Genomic DNA, 17,442 nt, shown 5'->3' with positions numbered 1-17,442 from the left:
GGCAGGGATACTCATTAATAATTTTCAGTGGCAATGGAATGTCTGGGAAGGGACACTGGGTGTCCAGCAGCACGGAAAACTCACCTTTCCCTGCAGATCCCTTGTTACTGTGAAAAATGTTCTGAGCTGGAGACATAGATCAGATAAAGAATACTTGCCTGTAGGCAGACTCTTCTGTCCAGCTAGTCAGCTTTGTTCTGCCAGCCAGCTCCCAAATAATCACACAGAGACTTAACATTAATTATAAATGCTGGCTGATAGCTTAGGCTGATTACTAACTAGCCCCGACAACTTGAATTAACCCATATTTCTTATCTATGCTCGACCACATTTATTCAGCATGGCATGTTCATCTCGCTTCTCTCCACATCTCCTGGTGAATCTGGTGACTCCACCCTTCTTCATCCCAGTATTCTCTCAGTTTGACTTTCTCATCTAACCTCTTCCTGCCTAGCTATTGGCCAGTCAGTCTCTTATTAAACCAATCAGAGGGTACCTTGGCAAAGACAAAACTTCACAGTGTAAAAAAAGAGTATTCCAAAACACTTGCCTATGGAAAGGCAGGTATGCATCCTGAGGCACCATAGAAACAAAGGGCAAAAGATAACTATCTTCAGGATGGGGCTGGAGAAATGGCTCAGCAGATAAGGCTGGTGTCTCTTCTAGAGGACCAGAGTTCAATTTTCAGCACCCACATGACAGCACAGAACCACTTGTAACTCCAGTCCCAGGGAACATGAGGTCCTCTTCTGACCTTCAAGAGTACCATCCATGCATGTGGTATACAGAGATACATACAGGCACACATTCATACACATAAAAAACATTTTAAACACATCTTTTTGTTTTGTTTTTGTAACTTTGTTTCTCTGTGCAGCATTGCTTTGTAGACCAGACTGGCCTCAAACTCAGAGATCTGCCTGTCTCTGCCTCGTGAGTGCTGGAATTAAAGACTGTGCCACTACTAACCAGCACAGTTTTCTAAGGAAAAAAAATTTGAGGATACATATATACATATATAAGATACATCTCAACTCCCACTAGAGCTGGGGAGATGAAATTGCTCCTGAATTAGAACCTGAGATCAGTTCTCAGCATCCACATCCAATGACTCCCAATTGCCTGTTAGTCCAGCTCCAGGGGAACAGCCACTGTCATTGGCCTCCAAGGGCAACACATGATGGGGGCAGGCAAAACACCCTGTCCCAAGCACAGCCATTTTGACTTCAGACTCCATTTTACATGCAGGTTGAAATAAAGTTCAGGTTCTCAAACCTTAGGGGAGCTGAGAACTTTCAAATGACTGACCAACCTCCTCCCTAAACCATAGACATAGTCATTATGTATGTTTAGTTCTTATGGTTGATCCTAACAACAGAAGGAGCAAATGAATCTGATTGGTTGGACTGAAAAGCTTGCATTTGTGTCAGCTGACAATGATGGAACACATAAGGAAAGCTCCAACCTCTTAATTCTGCTCTGTGAAAAAATGTAACTGTAACTTGGCAACATATGTTTGTGCACATAAGCTTTGCTTCTAAGTTGTTAGGAGAAAGGAGGCTCCTGAGGCCTTGTCCTGCAGCCCTGACTGATCAGTAACCTGTTTATGTAGTCAATATTTAAAGGTTTGCTGTTTCATGAGCGCTTCCCTCTCCTGCTTTACGGCGCACAACAGATGAGGTGTAGCACGCACATGCACACACACACACACACACACACACACACAGTTCTTTTTCTTTATTTATTCTAAACACACATGTATGCTTTGGGATAATGCTCTTGTACACTGTAAAGAGTTGAAACTCATATGGCTTTAATAAAATGCTAAATGGACAGTATCCAGGCAGGAAATATAAGCAGGACAACCCGAGTAGGAGAATTCTGGGAAGAGGAAAGGCAAAGATGCAGTCGCAAGTCAGATGCAGAGGAAGCAAGATGAGAATGCCTTACTGAGAAAAGGTAACACCCTCCTAGCTAAACATAGAAAAGAATTAAGGGCTAATTTAAGTTATGGGTGCTAGTTAGTAATTAGCCTGAGCAATAGGTCAGACAATTTTTAATTAATATAAACCTCTGTGTGTTTATTTGAAACTGAATGGCTGCAGGACTGGCTGTTTCATGAGCGCTTCCCTCTCCTTTAACCCAGTGTTGTTAAAAGCAAGCATAAATATTCACAGCTAATACCTTAGTTAGGGCTTCTGGTGCTGAGAGAAGCATCATGACCAAAAGCAACTTAGGGAGGAAAAGTTTATTTGGCTTTCATTTCTATGTCCCAGACCCTCATAGAAGGACAGGAGCTCAAGAGAGGAGCCTGGAGCAGGAGCTAAAGCAGAAGCCATGGAGGAATACTGCTTGCTTGCTTACTGGCTTGCTCCCCAGGCCTTGTTAAGCCCATTTTCTTATAGAAGCCTGAAACATGGACCCAGCAGTGGTACAGCCACAGTATGCTGGGCCTCTCATGTCAATCATTAGTCAATAAAATGTCCTCACAGAGTGGCCATGGAGGCATTTCCTCAGTTGAGGCTCCTCTTCCCACGCGTGTCTATGTATGTGTCAAGCTGACAGTAACCAAGCAGCACCGCTAATGCTATCAGCTCTTAGGGTGAAAACCTCGAACCCGGCATCCCCACCCAACCAGAGCCTGCCATTCACCCACCATGGGCCAGCCCAAGCCACATAGACAGCAAAAAGCAGAGAAAGAATGTTTATTCCTTGTGGCTACATTGGGAGGAGGAATAAAGGGGACCAATGATAAAGAAACAGGGCTTGGCCACCAACCTCACCACGGTGCATTGCGTGCACACTCAGTGTCACGTGATTTGGGAGAGCTGACCCGTGCACGGCTGTCTGGCAGCATCTCTATGCTGTTTAAATCTTGTCTCTTTTTCCGACAGCTAATGGGGTTCATTACTCTCTGCACAGTGCAGATGTCCTTAGCTTATCACAGCAGGGCAGGCCTAGAATGCTGGCTCTTAATTGCATCAACCAAAGCCAAGTTTGGCTTATTTAGGGTCTTAATGATAAGACATTGGGCAGCTTGGAGATTTTCCAAGGAATAAATGAAGCTGAGCAGCCAGAACCAGAAGAAAAGCCATGTCACTAGCACAGTCCAGTGGGACCTCTACACACATCTGTATTAGACAGGAAGTCCCAGGCTACATACCAGGTAATTCTCCATGATTTCTTTTTCTTCTACTATTAGTTTTGGATGCAGAGTTTGAACTTCTCGTTAGATCAATGAATATACCAGTGATCCTGGAGAGCAAGGTGCAAAATCATGGGTATCTCTGACAGGAGATGGGCTCTCATGTTTATGCCTGATACCTGCATAAACATGAGATTCAGAGTGCTCTACCACTGAGCCACACCCCCAGTCCTTCACTGGGGAATTCTAGGCAGGGGCTCTACCACTGAGCCACACCCCAGCCCCTCACTGGGGAATTCTAGGCAGGGGCTCTACCATTGAGCCACATCCCAGTCCTTCACTGGGGAATTCTAGGCAGGGGCTCTACCACTGAGCCACATCCCAGCCCCTCACTGGGGATTCTAGGCAGGGGCTCTACCACTGAGCCACACCCCCAGCTTCTCACTGGGGGATTCCACCTCTACAAGAGCTACTGTAAAACCAAATCAGGAGCCTCATTATTGTTAAGGAGCCTCATGGTTGTACATTGTTATTAAGTCTCCATACCTTACAAGAATAAGTTTCATTTCCCAAGTCTACAAACCATGTTTTTTAACCAGTGCTGAACTTGTGACCCCATGATGTATGTCCACTCCTTTACCTTGCCACATGCCCGCACCTATGACACATGATTGCCCTCTTGATTAAGAAGATGGGTCTTCCCTGGTGCCCTGATGGTCCCCTTCCACATGACATATTCTTGCCCTTCCCTAGTCCACAGGCAGCCTTGAGCCCTGAGTCCACCCCTCTCTGTCCAGGTGCTAATGGCCAATTAGATCAACAGCTGTTTTCTATCAGCCTTGACCCTTCCCCATGAAGGGGACCTCAGAAGGCAGTGAGAGGCGGCTCCTTGAAACCTGATTTAGGGGAGGCACAGTCGTCTGGCCAGTTACTTCTGCCCTTCTAAATACAGCTTGCTTTAATCAGACAGCTGTGGTAGTGGTTCTTCCTCAGGTCTAACAGTAGCAGCACTACTGGGAACGAGGGTGTCATCATGTCTGGTGACGTAACCCTTATTTACCCCTGCTAACCTCCCAGGCCGTGTTTTCAGACAACCTGTGTCTCTCTGCCCCACTGTCTATGCTCACATGATCCGTGTTCTGTTTCCATCCTGCTGTGAAGACACTCATAGCAGAAGCTTCTTCAAGGGAGAAAAGTTTATTTCAGCTTGCAGGTCACAGTCCATCACTGAGGCAAATCTGGGCAGGGACCTGAAACAGTGAAGGAAGGCTTCCTGCTGCCTACTCACAGACTCAGCCACCAGTCAGGGAAGATGGACCAGGGACATCACTGGACCAGAAGTCTGTAGTTTCTGTGGGAAATGTACCTATGTGCACCACACCCAGCCCACGTCTCCACATATGTGAACACAATCACAAAATTGACTATAAAAATAAATCCTAAGAAACAAAAACTATGTTAACACTGATGACAAATTTGGGATGGCAAGGAAGGAAGAGAGAGAGAGAGAGAGAGAGAGAGAGAGAGAGAGAGAGAGATGAACTAAGCGTGTTTACACCTGTAATCCTAATGCTTAAGACATGAGGTCAGGAGGATCACAAGTCAAGGCAATCTTTGGTACATAATAAGGTCAAGAATAGCCTCGGCTACAATGATACCCTGTGTAAAATAAATAAATAGGCCAGGTGCAGCATTGTATACCTTTGATGTCATGAATGGGGAGGCAAAGGCAGGCAGATCTTTGGCTTTGGGGCCTTCCTGGCCTACATAATGAGACTCTATCTCCAGGGGAAAAAAAGCAAGATAAAACCAAAATCAAGAACAAAACTAACCCACCAAACAGTAGCAGCAAACCCCAACAGTATAAACTGTATGGAAAGAAGAAAGAGTGTTCTCAGGGGACTCAGAGTTTCTGGTGTTGCTGGCAACCTCTATCAACTGGGACCCCAGCCCTAGGAGGATCTGGGTCCTGGCCCTCAGAGAGTCTGGGACAGAATGAATGACCACTGTCTTTCTACACAACTGATCTCCAACAAACTCTTGCAAGTCAAATGAGCAAAGGGCAATTGTGGGAGGAAATGCAAATGACTCCCATATGTTATGCAAATACTTTCTCCCAGGGCCTTAATATATTTCATTGCTGCAAATCAAACCCAGACCTCAGTATAAGCAGGGCCTCTAACCCCATAGCTCTACCTTATTCTTTCTCAGGGAGATTAGAACTAGAATAAGGAATAAGGAGAGTAATGAATTTATTACTTGTCTTGGCTATCATGCCTGATTAGATCCCTGGCATTTCTGGGAGGATATTTTAGAATAAGATTGACATAAAGTAGTGAACTTGAGGAGTATTTGGTCCTGAAATTGCACAAATAACAGGGAGCAGACCACCGAGGTCTATTAACCAGAAGCAACCTTATTAAAAAACACCGCGGGGAAACAAAAACTTCTAACTAGCTGGGTCACAGAGTTTCTGGGCTCTGTGACCCTGATGAGGGGCTATAAGCGTCTTTTTATAGCCAAAGATCAGACCCAGGTCAGGGCCTCCATGCCGGGATTACAACCTCCTGTGAATGCTGGGGTTCCTAGGGTTAGGTCTACACCTCCTGTGGAGGGCACCCTTGGTGCCAGGTTTGACAACCTCTGGGTACAGGGTGTTAGTTAAAGATGTCTACAGAGCCTGGGTGTATCCTGACTGCTTTTCCGTATCTGGGAGTTTTATAATTTTTTTTAAAAATGCTGCAAGATCCCTGGCAGCAGTAGGCAGAAGAAATGCTGTAGGTCCCAAATGGTGGCAGCGGGTCATGTGGCAGCTGACAGCGGGCCCTGGGAGCAGCCAGTCCCAGACAGAGACAGCTGCCGGTCCCAGAGTGGTATCCCGAGCAGTGGTAGCAGGCCATGTGGCGGCAGACAGCGGGCCCTGGGAGCAGCCAGTCCCAGACAGAGACAGCTGCCAGTCCCAGAGTGGTATCCCGAGCAGTGGTAGTGGGCCATGTGGTGGCAGGCAGCAGGCTCTGGGAGCAGTCAGTCCCAGGCATGGAGACACATGGCGGGTGGGCAGAAGACAGAGACATGGATAGACACGACTTGCAGAGTGAGTTTGAATATTTATTCAGGGGGTTATGAAAGGGGAAGGGAGAAAGGGGGGAGAGAAAGAGACAGAGAGAGAGAGAGAGAGAGAGAGAGAGAGGAGAAGAGGAGAGAGAGAGACAGAAGGGGGAAGCAGAGAAGTGGGGAGAGAGGCAGATGTGAAGTTGCCTCTCCAAGAGGAAGATGGAAAAGATAGCAAGCTCAGGCAGGAAGCTGAAGATCAGCCCACCTCAGCAGATGGGGAAGGGAGTGGGTGTGGCTTGTCTCTTAAAGGGACCAGGGACCAATACCATAACCGGGAGAATGGAGGGCGGAGGGTCAGGTAGCTTGTTTTAAGGGCATTATCAGGCTATAGTCATACGGTTCTTCATATCCCTGTGCTCTTCAGAAGTCGTGTGTGTTGTAGTATGGGGAGGCTTTGTGCAATCAGCTGGAGGCCTAAAGAGGACAAAAGGTTGACCTTCCCCACAAGAAGGACTTCACCAGCAGACATTGCCATTCATGACTCCAGCTCTTGTTGGCCTGCCATGAGCCCTTGCCAGTGAACCCATGTATGTATATGATACTGTTTCCTTACAGTCTAGGGAATCCTAATACCCGAAGTTACTAAATTTTAAGTATCCACTTTAGAACACGCTGACCATACAGCATTTCTCTTGCTAGCAGGGTTTCAGGATCCCTCACACCATGTGGAAGGGAGGGGCTGATTCTGCTGTAGAAAGATCAATATTTCAAATCCACACAGCACTTCCAGTTGGAGAGAGTTAGGTCATAATCCTGGAATGAATGGCTGACGTGTCTGTTTCACAGATCAGATCAGACCTGAGCTCCAGCATCCCTGAGACTCTACTATTATAGGTGTGGCTGACAAACCCCACCACCTACCCTAGACTTCTCCAGCCCAGGGAGTGGGCTGCCCTTCCCCCAGCTGCCCTTCCCTATAGAAGCCAGACATTTTGGTTACCTGCCATATTTGGTCTACCCTTTACCTTAGTCAGTGTATGAGAGCCAAAGTCTCATTTTAAGTTTTAATTACTGTGCCTGAGAGATCCATGAGAAGAAATGGCTCTGATCTGCAACCCCTTACCCAAGGGCAGAGAATTCCTAAAATGCTGAGCCTGGGGCTATGGGAGTCAATGTTTTCACTCCCCTAAACAAGTTTGTTAGACTGAACTGCAGCAGATGCTTGACCACATGCAGGTGTCAACCCTGAAATCTGCCAGAAAAAAAAAAATCAGTTAAACCATTTAACCAAACTTTTTTTTTTTAAAAAAAAAAATTAAATACTGAGCAAGATGGGATTTGGTCTGGACCATTGCCTGCTATGTGCTGGTCAGGTTTATATGGACACAAAAATCCATAGGCTACTGTACTTTCCCATGAGGCTTTGTTGTTAATTTCAATGAACTATAATTCCCAGAATTCCATAAAATTACCTGACCTTTGGGCTGGTGGGGATTACAGGTTAACTTCAAATCTATCAGTAGTTGGAAGGTGTGTAAGCAGAATGTACACTTGTCTTTAATTGGGTGTGGGCATGAGAGTGTTGAGTAAGCAGACAGGAATATGTGCTTGCTCCTGATTGGACCTGACAGGAAATGTGGTTGCCCTGTGGTTTTGCCTTCTAAAACTTCTGCAGAATGGGACTCCTGGCCAGCCATTTCTAGGGAACCCAGGTATGGACCTGGCCAGAGTCCATCAACTGCCCAGTATTTCATTAAAGCTTGCTTCAGATTTGGCTTTAAATTGTGTTAGTGGCCTTGTTCTCAACCTGTGGGATCAACAGTACCAAGGGATAGCCATGGCAATAAGCCGCAGCTGGTATTTAATGTTTTCAGTCCCGCCCCCCAATAATAAAGTTTTAAACCAATGCAGTAAGCCAGATCAAGCCAAATTTAAAAAGTCTTAACAACAGGTACATTGAGCAGAGCCACTCCTGTGCAGGTTCTCTGGTCTCAGAGATGGAGCCAGAGAAGTCACACCCAGTCTAAGGCAGGGAGATTTTATAGATTACAGGCAAGGGGTGATGACGTCTGCCACAAGCTGGGTTTGTCTCCAAGTATTCACACCTGAATGCTTAGATAAGGACTTGGGTGGCTGAAGGAGTCAGGGGAGGAAGCTGCAATAGTCACAAATGAGGAACTGGGCTCTTTGGTTCCTTTTCTTTGTTTAGAGATTCTCTGAGGGTACTTTGGGGAGAGAGGGGGGAATGTGACTCCTGGACCATGCAGGGGCCTAGTGGTCGTTCCAACAGAGTAGTATTGGCTGCTGTGAGCTTCCTTGTTCAGTGAGAACAGTCACAGCAGACAAAGAACATACAGAAATGTAATTCCCAGGCACAGTGCAAGGCAAGATCACATCAAAGGGAAAGGACATTTGAGGGCAGATGAGGTGGAGCCTTGCTGCTTCTCTACAGAGGCTCACATAGATGAGCCAGGGGCTGAGTGAAATAAGACAGATGCAGGAAACAAATGTGTTTTCCCTCACATCTGGAATCATGACCTTAAAAAGGAAAGAGATGGAAGTGAAAAGAAAACTGCCTGGGAAAAATAGGGGGACCTACAAGAGAGGGGAGAGAGTAAGAGGGAGAAGTGGGGCCTTGAGATGAGCAAAGAACATTCTATCCAGGTGTGAAAATGTCATAATGAAACCAGTTCCTCTGTACCATGGCATATGCTGAAGAGACTAAAGCTGGGGGCTGGTGAGAGGGCTCTGGGGTTAACAACATTTGGCTGCTCTTCTAGAGGACCTAGATCAGTTCTCAGTAACCACAGGCTGTTCAAAACCACCTGGAACTCCAGTTCCAGAGGATCTGATGTCTTTTTCTGGTCTCTGTGGGCATCTGTCATGCAAGTGGTGTATAGACATACGTGGAGCTGAAACAACCTTCTACATAAAATAAAAATGTTTACTTCAAAAAAGAGAGAAAGGAAGGAAAGAGGGAGGGAGTGATGATGGAAGGAAGGAAGGAAGGAAGGAAGGAAGGAAAGAAGGAAGGAAGGCAAGCTGACCATTGTAGTATATTCCCATATAACCCCAGCATCTGGGGGACTGAAGTGAGAGGTGTGAATATGAGACTAGCCTGGGTCACACAGTGAGATTTTGTCTCAAAATACACAGTGAAACAAACACATAGGCTTGTGTCCTCCATAGCCATTTCTGAGGGTGAGGGACAATCCTCAGAGAAGAAACATGGACAGAGACTTCCTGAGATGAGGGACTGGTAAGAACACATTTGAAAACTCAGCAGGTCGCTGCCCCACTTAACAATGGGGACACATTCTGAGAGACCCAGTTAGTGGATTCCAGGGGCCGGCTGACATCACAGAGTGACTTTCACACACAAATATAGTTCACCCACATTCTCCCTTCACACACAAACACACATACACACACACAAGCTTACACAGAAGCCATTGAACATACATGCATGAATATTCATCCACTTTGAGGTCATGGTTTTGACTTATGACTTGACATTCCAGTTCTATCAAGTTATAGAATTTCTCCATCACCCGTTATTTCCCAGGGGCATCTTCTCCATCCATATCTCCATTTAATCTCTTCCCAGCCCATAGCAACCACTGACCTGCTCTCTGTCAATGGATGCCCTGTACCAGCAAAGCAAACTTAGCTGAAATAAGGCAAGTGGAGTCCTCCTCGGAGCTCATGAGCAAACAGAACAAAGAGGGGGCCACAGGGAGCAGGGTTCCTGCAGCTCAGGGGGGCTGAGGACAGACACCTGTGCTCTTGTTATCTTTCAAAGAGTAAGCAAGAATTATCTTGCTTGCTGAGGATCAAATTTAGGGTCTTGTACTTGCTATGCAAGCGATCCACTGTGAGGCTACATTCCTAGGCCTTTTAACTATCTTTAGTTGGTTGCCCTGTCACCCAGGCTGCCTTGATTTAGGACCCTGACAGGCAAGCACCTCTGTCTGCGGGGAATTGTTTTGATAAAGAATTCTCAAGGAGACCTTCTCAGACAGTGGATTCTCAACTTGTGGGCTACTATCCCTTTGGGGGGTGGTCAAACAACCCTTTCATGTGGGATTGTGTATCAGATGTCCTGCATATCACATATTTATCCTGCAATTTGTAACAGTAGCAAAATTACAGTTATGAAGTAGCAATGAAATAATTGTATGGTTGGGGTCACCACAACCTGAGGAACTGTATTAAAGGGTCACAGCATTAGGGAGGCTGGGAACCACTGTCCAGTTTTGAAGATGCCTGTGGGATCTAAGCAGAGAGACTCTCCACAAACCTCTGCAAGGCTGGAGGCCTCTGGAAATGGAAGCACCAAGCCTCCCTACCAAGCCTGTGGATCACACTTAGGCACTGGAGAGCACAATCTGCACCTTCGTGTCCACCCTGAGCTGCTCACTCTTGGCCAAGGTCCCTGAACAGGGAGTGAGCTTGTTTCCACAGGACACCCACTGCTCCTGGCTCTCACCTGGCTTCTTTGGCCCTGCCTTGTTTCTATGGCATCCAAGATCCCAACAAGCATGGGCTTTTTTTTTTCCAATTTTTTAAAAGATTGCCAGGAGCAGTGGCTCAGGACTGTCATCCCAGGATTCAGGTGCCTGGTTTAGGTAAGGTGGAGAGTTTGAGGCCAGCCTGGGCTACAAAGAGATTCTCTTTTAGAAAAAAAAAAAAGTAAAGTGCTCTGGCAAAAATAAAATGGCACCGTTCCCCAAGTGGCTGCAGCAGACAGCGGGCCACAAGGAACTGAGGTGTTAAAATGCTGCCATTCCCTAGTGGCTGGTGGGCTACAAGGGACAGCGGGTCCTAGACAGGAACCCGCATGACAGGCGAGAGACCGAGAGAGCTAGGCACACCATGCAGAGAAAGTGAGTATTTATTTAGTAGGTTATGGAAGGGAAAGGGGGTAAGGGGGAAGAAAAGAAGAAGAAGAAGAAGAAGAAGAAGAAGAAGAAGAAGAAGAAGAGGAGGAGGAGGAGGAGGAGGAGGAGGAGGAGGAGGAGGAGGAGGAGAAACGGAGATGGGGGAGAGGAGAGGAGCCACCTCTTTGGAAGAGAGATGGATAGGAAAGGAACTCAGGCTGAAAGAGGGAGGATGATCTGCTTGCCTCAGCTAGGCAAGAGGGAGTTAGTGGGGCTTGTCTTTTTTTTTTTAAAGATTTATTTATTTATTATGTGTACAGCATTCCTTCCACGTGTGCCTGCAGGTCAGGAGGGGGCGCCGGGTCTCATCATAAATGGTTGTGAGCCACCATGTGGTTGCTGGGAATTGAACTCAGGACCTCTGGAAGAGCAGTCAGTGCTCTTAACCTCTGAGCCATCTCTCCAGCCCGTGGGGCTTGTCTTTTAAAGGAATAGGACAGACCATTACATTCCCATTTCTTTTTTTGTAATAAAAAGGTGGGAGGTTAGGCACAACAGGTTAAAGAATTAGGATGGTAGATTCTCAAGACAGCTTCTTGCTTATTTATGGGGGTTGTCTTGTGAGGGGAACTTGAGAAATCTGGGTGCTGGTTACATCCTGCATAGCTGGTCTCTTTGCTTCTGTCTGGTGTTTGGGGTATGGAAATGTCTGGAGTCTTACACCTGTTTAAGGCATTGACAGAAAAGAGGACATAGTTAAATTTAGGGGAAAAAAATTTTAGGACCAAGGAATTGAGAGGGGTGCATCTGACCTGTTTAAGGTGGATTCTTTAGTTCAGCTTCCTAGAACTCACAAGAATTCTTTGGGTTTGTGAAACCATAAGTTTTAGACATATACATTGTATCAACAGTAGCATATTTAGTCAGAATGACTGTGACAGATGTTTTTGCACAATGAAAAGAATTTTTAAGACTATGGAAGGCAGCATTAGAGAGAAATTTGATTAACTTGTATTTGTCCTTACACCTTTATAGCTTGCAGGTACATACCTTAATAACTTGTATTTGTGTTTTACTTGAAATTTGCAGGCAAATGGATGGAGCTAGAAAACATCATTTTGAGTGAGGTAACCCAGACCCAGAAAGATAATCATCATATGTATTCACTCATAAGTGGTTTTTAAACATAAGCCAAAGAAAACCAGCCTACAAACCACAATCCCAGAGAACCTAGACAACAATGAGGATACTAAGAGAGACTTACATAGATAAAATCTACATGGGAAATAGAAAAAGACAAGATCTCCTGAGTAAATTGGAAGCACAGGGACCATGATAGAGGGTTGAAGAGAGCAGAGAAAAATGTATAGCTCAATAAAATAAAATAAAAAATGACAAAACCTTTCAGCTGTCAAACTGAATCAGAGATCTTTGAGAAGGATAAATTTTTACTTAAGCAATTATTAATTTAAAAATGACAGAAAACTTACTTGGTTGCCGCCTTAAGTCAGTCCTCAGGGTCCTGCATGGTCACCGAAGGTTGTATTTTTCTTTTGCTGTTTAGCACACAGCCTGCCAGGCTCCAGAAGATCCTGTGGGCTAAGAAATCTGTAGGAAGACAAGCCTACCTTGACCTGAGCAGCAAGGCGTCGATTCCAGCGATTCTCTCCATGTCTGGTGATCTTTAGTTTGGATGAAAGGCAGTTTTACTAGGTGGTCAGTGTTTAGTAGTGAAACAAATTGCCGATGAACATTTTCTTGTGCCCATTTGCCTTCTGTCTTCCTGGGAGGAAGTAGAATACTGCTGCTAGAAGTCAGCCTGTCTCTTTTCGTTATGAAAAGTATTTTAATAATTAAGCCCTTAAATGCCATATTCCCCAGATCTCTGAGCAGTTGAGGGCTGTTTACTGGGTATAGATGAGTTATAACTACAGTATAGATTCTGCCTGGAGAGCTGGGTCCGAGCTTGACTGTACTAGCTCTCAACTTAACAGGTAAAGCAGGGTTGGATTAAGAGACTTAAAAGCATATACCAGTTTAAAACATGAGACATATTGCTTTGTAGTGTGGAATGAGATACAATGAACAGACAATTATAACATTTAACTGTAAACATACATGCATTTAATATACATGTCTGCACACATAAGAGTGAACAGGAATTGGGCAAAGTGGATGCTTTTGGTGGGCCCTACCAAACACATGCCACTGCACAAAACACACATGCAACAGAGTCAGCACCGGGGAACCAGGCAGGGAATACCTCAGTAAAGATGGCGGGACTTGGTCACCTGACCTCAGTCAAGACAGCAGCCTTAACATGTTATATGGAAAAGCCACATTTTTTGAGTTGTGGGAGTTTTAAACATAATAACAAGAGAGAACTAGAGGCGTGATCCCCACTGTTGCCAAGCCACTGAACCACAAGCCACGCAACAAGCCACGGGGGTGGAGGGGAGGACGGCTGGAATTGAAAACAGCTGCCTCGTGGATTCGACTAATCTTGTCGGTTCTGCAGCAGTAGTGGTGGCAGGGATAGTTTGAGGAAAAGTGGAGCCAGTGGGACCAGCAGAGCATTCACAGGTGGTTGGCTGATGGTTTGAGGGTTTATGCCCTAGCTGAAAATGTGAAAACCTGTCAAAACAACAAATGAACACCGCAGGGCCTATAGGAGGATGTCTCCTCTCTACAGGCAGGTGCTAATGAAACAGCCACACCACAAAGCCTATAGGGAAATGTCTCTTCTCCACAGGTGGGGTGTGGATGAAGCCTGACTGGCTCCCAGTCCGGGCAGCTCAGAAGCCAGAGGTGGGGGCGGGGCTTGTCTCTTAAAGGGACAGGACATGACATTGCAGACAGAGCAGTGGTGGTGCTCACATTTAGACTGGGCACTCAGGAGGCTACAGCAGGAGGATCTCTGAGTTCCAGGACAGACTGGTCTACAGAGTTCCAGGAAGCTAGGACTACATAGTAAGACTGTCTCAGAACCAAAAACCAACCAAACAACAACAACCACAAACAATAGTGAGGCTGGATGGGATATGCGGTGCAGAAGGCAAAGGCAGGCAGATTTCTGTGATTTGAGGGCCAGCCCAGTCTGCACATAAGTTCTAAACCACTTAGGGCTACATAGTGAGACCTTGTCTCAAAAACAAAACAAGGGCTAGGGAGCTCAGTGGCTAAAAACACTGGCTGCTCTTGCAGGAGACCTAGGTTTGGTTCCCAGCATCCATACAGTGACTCACAGCCATCTGTAACTCCAGTTCCAGGGGATCCAGGGCCTTCTATTACCTCAGACGGTCCCTCAGATACACGCGTGCTACACAGACATACATATAGGCAAACCACTCGAACACAAAAATAATATATATTTTCAATGTCAAAACAGGTGTAATCCTAAAGTTTTCCAGGGATGTCACAAAAAAGACTCAGTTTGTTCATAGAAAACAGCTCTTCTTGTGCAACCCCATGACCTGAGTCTTTACATTATGCTGAGATCCAACCAGTTCAAGTCGGGAATTTCAGACAAACTAATCAGTATCTTCTTGAATTTGTTTGTTTGTTGTTTTTGAGAGGGGGTTTCCTGTATCGAGGCTTATAGCCAACGACAACCGACAACCCTTAACTTCTGACCTTGCTGCCACCTCTTCCCGACTGCTGAGGTTACAGATGGACACAGCCATATCTGGATTATAGAGTGCCAGGGACAGGAAGCAGGGCTTGTGCCTGCTGGGTAAGCACTCTGCCACCTGAGCTACATCCCAGCCCTAAATAAAAAATAAAAGAATAAAAATAAATAAACTTAAAAATAAAATTGTCTTTAGTTTTATTCCTCCAACCCCGATCCTCTGCAGGCACCTAGGCATTTTGTTCAGTCCTGTTCCTTCAGTGTGAGTGTTCCTCCATCTGCCACCTACACTACCCATAAGTTCATGAAGATATGAAAACATCATTTTCTTTTGCTAGGTATGGAATTTATTTGGATAATTTTTCTCTTTGCCCTCCATTGTTCATAAGTATCCCAGAAGATCTGAATTTATGGAACAGTGAGCGTTCTGGAAAACTCTTCACCAAGACTGGCTGTTTCCTCACTCCTACAATCCTGTCTCCCCCACTCTGAAGAGTCAGGAGTCAGTGGCTGACACAGTTCCCCCACCCCAGGTTGCCAGCCCAGTTTCAGCTCTGGTCAGCCTCCCCCACCTTCCCCACCTCCCCACCTCCCCCATCACCTCACCTTCCCCACCTCCCCACCTTCCCCATCACCCCCACTCCCACCCCAGGAGGCACTGAAGCCTGCTGTGTGCAGCAGAGGTTAGACTATTCCTTCTAGAGAAGTCTGTCCCATTACAACGTCCCAGAGTGGATCCTGGGCGTATGAGGGGATGAGAAGGACGGTGACATGGAGAGTCAGAATGTGAGCACATCCTTGGAGAGCTGAGTGACTGCTGTGTCTTCAGCTTGTCACAGGAGTCTCATCTGTCCGGAGTTAAGAATGAATGCCTGCAGACACACCTGCCTACTCCTTCCCGTCCCCTGGAGATATCGCTGCCAGTCAAGGCATGGGCCAATGGTTCCACACCCCTCCTCTGGTCTTTCCTTTTTTCTAGCTTGGACACTCCTTGGATGGCTCTTCTTCCTTCTTTATCATAAGTTCCAAGCTGACTTCCTGAGCCCAACGCACACAACCTCTGGTCAGCCTTCCCAGGAGCTGCTGAAATTCGGCTTGGAACTTGGAGGATGAGAAGTAGAAGACAAGAGGGTCTATGCAAGAGTTGAGGGTGCTGAGGAGGATCACATAGCTCCGCCAGGATGGACTCTCACCCTGGACATAGCCCACCACGTGGGACATATTGTAGGGGCCGAAGCAGACGAAGAAGATGAGCAGTGTGGCTGCTAGAAGCCCCATCACCCTCTTCCGCCTGCGCCGGCTGGCTCCTCGGCTAAGAATCCACATCATGCGGCTGTAGCAGTAACTTGTGATACACAGGGGCACCATGAAAAGGACCACAGCTGCTTCTAGTCGTATAGGCAGGAGCACGGCCAGCTGGTCCTCCCGGAATTCCAAGTAGCAGGTTTCATTGGTTCCCTGGCTGTAGGTGGCATTTCCCCAGTATTCAGTGACATAAATCACACTACACTGAGCTGACGCCAGGAACCAGCAGATACCACTGACCACAGCAGCCTGGGCCAGCCGTGGCCGGGTCTTGTACCACAGTGGGTAGGCCACGCTAAGAAAACGTTCGATGCTCACAGCCGTCAGGAAGAGGGAGGTGAGGTAGATGGTAGTGAAGAAAAGGAACCCGGAGAGAGGGCAGAAGAGGAATGGCAGGAGCCATCTCATGCCACAGGCTGCCTCCACCATGCGAAATGGCAGGAAGAGCAGCAGGAGCAGGTCCGAAAGGGTCAGGTTTAGCAAAAGTAAGTCCACGGCCACCGGGCGGCGGCGCAGCTTGCCCACGAAGACCACCAGGGCCATCAAGTTGAGGGGCAGTCCCACGAGGAAAACAAACAAGTACACGGAAAAGAAAAGCCAATGATTGCCGGGAGAGAAGCTCGCCGCCATGTTTATGGATGCTGGTGAGACAGAGATGAACAGGAAGATAATGTGGGGAGTCGGGAAGTCTCCCGTTCCTCCACCACGAGACTTACCCACCAGGCTGGAGTGTTGCCATCACTGTCCACCCCCACGACCAGGTCACCACTTACTCTCCCCTGCAGGGTCATCCTTCCTGCCTTTCCTGTCCCCGACCCGGTGCAGACATCACCAAGTTGTCTCCTGTTTGAACCCCCAGGCCCGTACTCACCAGTTTATTGGAAAACCGGCGCTCTGCTGCCCTGCACCTCGCTGGCTCCTCCAGCACTGGGCGGTGAGCTAGTTGTCCAGCGAGATGATAAAGATTTAGTGGTGCCTGTGACGTCACTCATTGCAGAACTGCACAAAAGATGCTTTGAGAGCTCTGCTAGCTGGGCTGCGTCCATATGCAAAAAAAAAGAAAAAATTAAGGTTGTGTGCATGGCTGCATGTATACAGTCTCAACTGGGACCTTCCTTCCCCATATTTTGACTTCATCTCCTCCACTTGGGCTTCATTATGCTTCTTTAGAATGGGCATAGTGAGGACTCATCGGAGTGGGAGGTAGGCTGCACGGAGTGAGGGCTGGCTGTGCAGCTGGCTATTTCTTGCTAACTCTGGAACTTCGGACACATGAGAACAACTCTGTGTCTCCTATTCTATAACACAGAGGTAACAACACAGTTTCACAGATGAAAACCTACACACTGGCCCAGTGAGGTAGCTCAGTAGCAGGAACACTTAGACTGAGCCGTAGGTCAGTTGGTAGAGCACTTGCCTTTCTAGCATGA

At 46.9% G+C, this 17,442-nt stretch overlaps 1 protein-coding gene across 1 annotated transcript; it reads right to left on the bottom strand.

The window, feature by feature from the left end:
- Positions 1–15,373: 15,373 nt before the first annotated feature.
- On the bottom strand, positions 15,374–16,642 carry LOC121449056 (free fatty acid receptor 3-like). The gene has a single exon (XM_041653262.1). It carries the CDS (start codon positions 16,640–16,642, stop codon positions 15,683–15,685), a length of 960 nt encoding a protein of 319 aa, XP_041509196.1. The 3' UTR covers positions 15,374–15,682.
- Positions 16,643–17,442: the final 800 nt, after the last annotated feature.

This window comes from Microtus oregoni, unplaced genomic scaffold, assembly GCF_018167655.1.
Source record: "Microtus oregoni isolate MIOR12 unplaced genomic scaffold, Mior012 000006F_ref0000085, whole genome shotgun sequence".
NCBI lineage: Eukaryota > Metazoa > Chordata > Mammalia > Rodentia > Cricetidae > Microtus > Microtus oregoni.
Note: the sequence above shows the minus strand (reverse complement) of the source record. Positions and strands in the feature narration are given on the sequence as shown.

Coding starts and splice junctions, on each gene's coding strand:
- LOC121449056 (XM_041653262.1), bottom strand. CDS start 16,642: ATGGCGGCGAGCTTCTCTCCCGGCAATCATTGGCTTTTCTTTTCCGTG.